The following is a 7203-nucleotide window of genomic DNA, read 5'->3' as shown; positions in this document are numbered from 1 at the left end:
ATGTTTAAATTACCTGCTGCACCCCGACCTGATCGCTCTGGAGATTTCTGTGTTATTGTGAGAACCTCCTGCTGCATCGTTCATGTGTGAAAGGCAAACTCCGGAGAAAGTCCAGAACCAATTGTGTGGAAATTCTCTGTGGTCGTGTCTGAAAACTGAGGAGAGAGGAAATGATTTGACCTCCCCATGATGCACCGCTGCTGCCTTTGACCTCTGACGATGTAGCATGAGGTAGTTGGCAGTGTGAAAAGGTCACAGGGAGAAGACTGTTACGTGTGCTACTTTTCCCTGTTCTTTATTAAAAGAGTTTCCGGGTAAGCCTCTGCTAAAATATGAAGAAACCCCCCAAAAAAGTAAATAAAGGAGGGGTGCGTTCAGGTTAACAGTCACGGTCGTCACAATGGTGTGGTGGTGAAAAGGCAGAAAGTCCAGTGAACCTGCTCGTGAAGCGGTACGGACTTAACAAGGTGATAACTCACAGTGTGAGAAAAACCAACGGGGAAGGAACGAGGGAGGAAGAGAACGAGCAGAGAGCAGCTCACGACGAAGACAACAAAAAAGGAGAGCATGCATGCCATCTATGTTACACAGAGACATGGTTCTGGGGGCTGGGGAAGGGGGCGCACACAGTCACCGATCTGCCCCTTCTCTCTGCCCAGAGCATGTGCAGTGCATCCTGGGATGTCTTGAGTTGACGCTTGTGCTCGTGTCGCCTCTGCTGCGACTCCTTGGTAGTAAAAACCGGGGGGGAGGAAGGAGAAGAAATAAAAAGAAGACAATAAATACTCGGCCGAAGTGATCAACTCCATCACTGCTTGTCTCCGTCCTGGGAGAGAGGAGGGTGGAGAGGAGGGGGGAACATGAGGCTGTGAAGTCGGGCTGCACTGTAGGCTTTTCTCCCCCCCACCCCCCAACTCCTGACGTACATTTCCTCCAACGTCCCCCTCCTCCGCTGAGCCCTTGGTGCTGTCCTTTAATGGAAGCTTCCGGACATGGGTGGAGAAGCAGTTTTTTTTTTAGAAAAGAAGCACCTTTCCATTTGGCTTAGAGAACAAACAAACAGAGAAGAGAGAAGGAAACAAGGGAGAAAGAGACGGAGAAGAGTGTGTATAAATAGAAAGAGGCAGACAGAAGCCGGTCTGATGGTCGAGGAAGGGGACGAGGGAGCGGGACGTGACTGGTCTCAACCTGTGCCTGTAGAGAAAAGATGGAAAAGACAGATTTTAGTGTATTTTTACATTTTCTACTACAATGTTTTTTTTTTTACTAAAGTGTAATTATAGCACAGTTATCCTCACCCTCCTCCACCTCCCCCCAGCCCTCGGCTACACCGGCCAGCTCGTAATGCTTCTTCCTCAGTTCACCGAGACGCTCTCGCTCCTTCTGCAGACGAGTCTCCAGCTCCAGGACCAGGACCTGAGGAAACAGGTAGAGGACAATCACACACACTCTTCACCTCCTGTGGCCTCTAATGTCCCCCACGGAAAACCCAACGTTATGAAACAGAGTTTTATGGGTTACATGGGAGAGAACAAATATTTGAAAATCTTAACAAGATTTTCTGTAAGAGTTTATAGCTGAGCACTTTTTCTTAATTAAAACATTATATAGTACATGGTGTTGTAGCACAGTTTAAAGATGAGTCACTCCAGAGGTGGTCCAACTCATAAGCTTTGCATCATTAGATTCACTTTTTGTATTAAGAGGCTACTATTTTAGAATTAGAATTATTTGAACTCTTTAAAACACACAAACGTAGACCAGGCTTCATGAGGTTACACTGGGGAGTGGTGAATAAATTAATGCTTGCTATTTTCTTTCCTTCTATTTCCTGTGTGTGTGTGTGTGTGTGTGTGTGTGTGTGTGTGTGTGTATACTTAAAACCGGTTAATGATCATTATTTAAACAGGTTTGAGTAAAAACTCCTAAAATACACCCAACAATATTTAAATACGAGTCCTTTGTGCATTTACAACAATGGACTGTGTGTGTGTGTGTTTGTGTAAGTGTCCATATAAAATTCAGCTCCTCAATGGATGAAAAACAATCAACCTTTAGATTCTAAAGTGGAAACTTTATTTCCTTTAAATGAGCCAAAATCACATTTCACCTTCAAAATCTGTACAAATAAGATTTTCTAGTGTTATGGCCCAAAGCAGAGTTTAGTTCCTTTTGCTTCTCTACTTGATTTAAAACAGATTTTTTTAGACTCCCAGTTCAGCTCCGTGGCTCATTAAGATATATATTATTTTAAGGTATAGGATGTCTCAGTGTCTCTCCTCCTGTTTACCTGTGCATCCATCTCCTGTCGTTTGATCTGTGTGAGCGTCATGCTGGAGAAATCCATCGTGTCTGGAAACACAAACCAAAGAAGAGAACTTTCGTATGGAGCCAAAAACATTTCTATAATCAATTTTATAGGTTAAACAGAAAAATGCATTTTTTTACTTAAGAAAGAGAGAAAGAGTAAAAATTACAACAAGTGGACTTCTGCATTATAATTAATTTTAGTTTAAACTATTGTCAAACTTTTGAACTGTGGTTATGAGATCGATTCCCTCACCTTTTTCTTCAATCTGAGACTTCCCAGACTTGGTGGAGGCCACGACGGCTGCGGTGGCCTGTGTGACGCCGCGGGACGCGTGCTGCAGACGGTGCAGGTTGGTGCTGTCTTTGTCTGCTTTCACCTGCAGATGGGAAAACAGACAACAAGACAAGAGACATGACATCTACAGCATGGGACTTTTACCTGTATTAGTTCGACAATACCTAACAATTTAAATCACTCAGTCATAGTTATTTTCATGTGTAAATCTCCAGTATGCATTCACCCCCTATTAACTCACTATACGTTTATGGATTAAAAAAGGACTGTTGCGTGTTTGCTCCACATTAAGTCTTTTCTCCACTGGGAGAGGTAAAAGTACAGAAATACATTGTTCACTCACCTTGGAAGCAGCCACCAGCTGTGCAGTGCTGGCAGCTATTTCGTGTGAACACACCATCAACTCCTCAAACTTCCCTTTGCCCTGCACCACCAGATCAGCAGCGTCCCTGCAACCACGCACCACATTCAATAAGTCCGTGTTTTTTAAAGTTGAGGACAAGAAAACTTGACATGATTTATAAATGCGAGTTCATGTTTAAAACATTAACTTTTTGTTTGAGTGTACAGTTCATTTCTTCCATCCTTTAGTAAAGATTCATATTGATCGCTGCATCTTGAAATACACGTTTCCACTAACTCTTTATACAGTGATGTGAGTAAGAGATAGTCAGAGGACGACTGGTACTTACACCATGACTGTGGCGCCCCATCCCACTGCTTTGGAGGCAGAGATCAGACCCTCGGTCCAGCGGGAGTTCTTGGCATAAAATTCCTTCATGGAGGCTGCCCCCTGGTGGACAAAAGAGGCAACATTCAAACAAATGTAACATGACACACTTTTTTTCACTCTTGGGTATGAATTGAACGCAGAGGTTGGATCTCATGACTATTTTCACTACAGGTACATTTTCCGATTATTATTATTTGAATATGTCCAAGGTGACATTCAAATGTCTTGGTTGGTCTGACTGACAGTCCAAAAGCAAAAGTTTAAATCTACGCGAGTTTCACACTGAGAGCTCCTTAAAAAAAAAAAAATCCTCTCTGCACCTTCTCACAAAATGTGCACTTCCTAAAACTGCTATAAAACACTATATATATATTAATACATTTTTTTGACTTTCAATCACTTATTTTGTTTTCAAAAATGAGTAATTTTCCATATACTAGATGTTAATGAGATCCTGGCACATGTCACTGATTAGCAACAACACTGACTTTCATGCATGATGACACTTCAAAAAAACTTAAACTGCTATAAAACACTATAGATAATATTATTTTTCACTTTTAATTACTTAATTTTTTATACCAGCATCAGTCCTGATCAGACCCTGTGATAAATACAGGATTTCAAATAAAGATCTCTTGGATCATGCAACAGACACTCGATGCATACGACAGACCAGATGTCTCTACCTGTAAAGTTTGAAATGTAGTGTAGAATCGTCGTTTAAGACTAAGTTTGCAGATGTCCCCTTATAATCAAAGAAATCATGCAGATGATTCAAAATATGATGAGAAAACTGTTAAAAGTCACATAAAGGAGAACTCACCCTTCCACTCTCCACGATGTCCCTTTGCAGGTTTTTGGAAGAAACGACGAGCTCCTTGATCGCCTGCATCAGTTCTGTGCACGAGGCCAAGATCCTGCAGGGGGCGACAGAGCAGAGCACACAAGCATTATAACTCTTCTGTAGCTGCTGCTGATGCTGATATCTCCATTTCATACTGGGACACAGAACGTCCTCAAGTCTGTGGTGCTTTAAATATCTTGCACGCAAGGTTTGTAGCCTCTCAAAATAACAACAGAACAAACATGGAGCTGCTTCATTTAAAAAAAAGAATTAGATCAAAACTGAAAGTGATCAGCCTCCCCACTGTCTCCACACAGTCTAGTTATAACAGGACCGATGCACCACTGACCTAAATACTCAAGGTAGTAATGCAGCTGCAGCAGCTTAGTTTAGTTTCTTTTCAGAATTATCTCTCCCAGCAGGTATTGAGAAAACAACACTTTACATTAATAACTAGATCAGAGGCAGAGATGAGAAAGAGCAGTGCTGGTTAATTGGCTTAATACAACAAAAACACACGGGCGTAATGAGTTATACACCAGTTTCTCTGTGTCTTTGTGGTTTGAAAATGAAAGGATGCAACACTAATGACTAGATATGCTCATTGCTCGAGGTTCACAAAGCTGCTCAGAGAGAAATCTAAACCCTACAGAGTGATTCATGTAGCACTGGATGGTTGAGTCCAGATTCATGTGCATTCAACAAATGACTCTGATGGTCAGGTTTGGAGCAAAGAACCAAGTTTCTGTCCAATTATGTCATCAAGAGGTTCCTGGAGCTGTTAACAGCACGTTGTGAAGAAACACATTTAGTGCCAGACATTGAGGACTTGCCAACATGTTCAGTGGAGATGCTCCAGGGAAACGTTTTCAGACATTAACTCGAAAGTGGCTCTGGGTATTTTCAGGACTTTGCATTTCACATACGAAGAATGCAGCAGGAGATTGTCTGAGTCAGACGCGTTCACAATGGAGACACTGCCAATCTTTGTCAGTGTCTCCCACGTGTATGGCTCCTTCGTCTTTCACCCTGAGATATTTGTATTCTTTGTTTTTCAGTTTCGCGTCTGTCGTGTGTCAGAATTGTCTTTAACGCGCCCACTCGCTCACTGTTAATTCCCTGTTGTATTCTCACATGGGCTCACTCTGGCATTTTACTCGGGGGTGCTGGCTGGAAAAGTTCGGGAAAACGTCCGAAGCAACTGACTTGGATTTTAAGAAATTATCTGGACTTTCAGTGCCCGTCTGAAAAGCAGATTTACTGCAGAAACATATTTCAGGTTTGCAGACAGACATTACATTACAGGGCACATTCGCTTCAGACTTCAGTTTGCACGGCCTTTGTGGCTGAACTGATGAAATTCTCACACACACACACACACACACACACACACACACACACACACACACACACACACACACACACACACACACACACACACACACACACACACACACACACACACACACACACACACACACACACACACACACACACACCATTTGTAACAGTTGAAATTGTGGGCTGCTCCTTTAAGACATACTGTGTTGCCTAGATACAGCAGCAGACTAATTTGGTGGCGTCATGTTTTCTCACAGGTTTGGTCTCAGAGAACCTGTTGCACTTTTGCCTCTCAGCTCATATTTGACGAGTTCCAGGTACTTTTGGCCTCTACTGTGTTCATGTATGATAGGTGGTCGCTGTACGAGCAGGCTTGCCAAGGTTGATGTGCAGCTTATGTTAATAAAGCTTTATTAAAAATACTAAACATGTGGAAACTCCAGCACCTGTGGCCTGAGGTTTTGGTTAGTGTCTGCAGCTAAGCTAACTCCACCAGGAGACACGGACACTCTGAATGCCGTCAGGGGCAATTTGAGGTTCAGTGTCTTGCACAAGGACACTTCAGCATGCAGACTGGAGGAACCGGGGATCGAACCACCGACTTTCTATTTAGTGGATGACCTGCTCTATCTCTTGATCCACAGCCGTCCTACTTCTGCATTTATCCTGATGTTTTCTCACAGAAGACAGTGGTGTGTGTTTTCCAACTTTTGAACTGAAAAGTTTTCTGTTTGTCTCCGGGGGTCAAACCCCGGAGACAAACTGCATCTTACCTCTCGTTGACCTCCATCTTGATTCCTGTATCAACTGCTCGAGACTTGTTGAGCATTTCCTGTTGGAAAACACAGAGAAAAAAACACTTTGAAGTTAAAACGGTTTTAAAATGAAACAGGGGGCGATGTTTTCACACAGCACGCAAAGAACAACACGCTCACACACACAGCGAGTACATTTAAATACACATCTGCCATCAGATGAGCAAATCTAAACACACACACACTTAAGCACCTCTATCCTGGCAGCAGCTGACTCCACAGCAGCAGAAGTGGAGGACATTTCCTGCTCCACGAGATCTCCCAGCTCCCCCTGCTGCAGCTCCAAGCCCCGAGGACGCAGTTTCTGAAAACACCAGAGAGACTTGAGTTTAATATTACAGCAGAAGAACAGGACCTTTCGCTGGGATCCAGATTCTGAGGTCGTAACAGCGACATCATCATTATCATCTCAGCAACAGTGTGACCCGTGTTGTGTCTCGGCACCGGAGCACAAACCTCTGCGGTGGCCAGGATGGCCTCCAGAGCAGCCTTCAGTCTGCTGTTGTCGGCTGCAGCCAGGCTGTCGCGCTGCTTCATCTGTCCCAGCAGAGCCAGAGCCTCGGCGCCACACGCCTTCACACTCTGCGACAGGGCTGACAGAGACACAGACGAGGAGGATGCATGTGTTAATTACACTCACGTTCATATGAAAGGACCATGTTGTGTCCTCTGTTAACTCCGATGTGTAGCGGTGCAACTAGTGGCTGCAGCTGTAGTGTTAATTATACTGATGTCCCCTCAGGCCAAGTGTCATCTACCAGCCGCTCTCACAGGAGGAAGAGAGGAACTCAAATTACCGTTTTTAGATGCACCGCATCCAGCTGATATGCATCAAACTGTACACAAGATTTAAAATCCTCTA

At 43.7% G+C, this 7203-nt stretch overlaps 1 protein-coding gene across 3 annotated transcripts in view; it reads right to left on the bottom strand.

Moving 5' to 3' along the window:
• Positions 1–279: 279 nt before the first annotated feature.
• hip1 (huntingtin interacting protein 1) overlaps positions 280–7203 on the bottom strand; it is a 45102-nt gene continuing 38178 nt past the window's right edge. For all 3 annotated transcript variants that reach the window (XM_035154055.2, XM_035154056.2, XM_035154057.2), the window contains 10 exons: positions 6798–6934; positions 6535–6645; positions 6300–6358; positions 4165–4258; positions 3298–3398; positions 2949–3054; positions 2564–2687; positions 2291–2352; positions 1299–1416; positions 280–1194 (listed from right to left, as the gene is read on the bottom strand). In XM_035154055.2, the coding sequence (XP_035009946.1) occupies positions 1184–1194; positions 1299–1416; positions 2291–2352; positions 2564–2687; positions 2949–3054; positions 3298–3398; positions 4165–4258; positions 6300–6358; positions 6535–6645; positions 6798–6934 (923 nt within the window). In that variant the 3' untranslated portion in view covers positions 280–1183. The remainder of the gene's footprint in view (positions 1195–1298; positions 1417–2290; positions 2353–2563; positions 2688–2948; positions 3055–3297; positions 3399–4164; positions 4259–6299; positions 6359–6534; positions 6646–6797; positions 6935–7203) is intronic.

This window comes from Hippoglossus stenolepis, chromosome 4 (assembly GCF_022539355.2).
Source record: "Hippoglossus stenolepis isolate QCI-W04-F060 chromosome 4, HSTE1.2, whole genome shotgun sequence".
NCBI classification, from domain to species: Eukaryota; Metazoa; Chordata; class Actinopteri; order Pleuronectiformes; family Pleuronectidae; genus Hippoglossus; species Hippoglossus stenolepis.
Note: the sequence above shows the minus strand (reverse complement) of the source record. Positions and strands in the feature narration are given on the sequence as shown.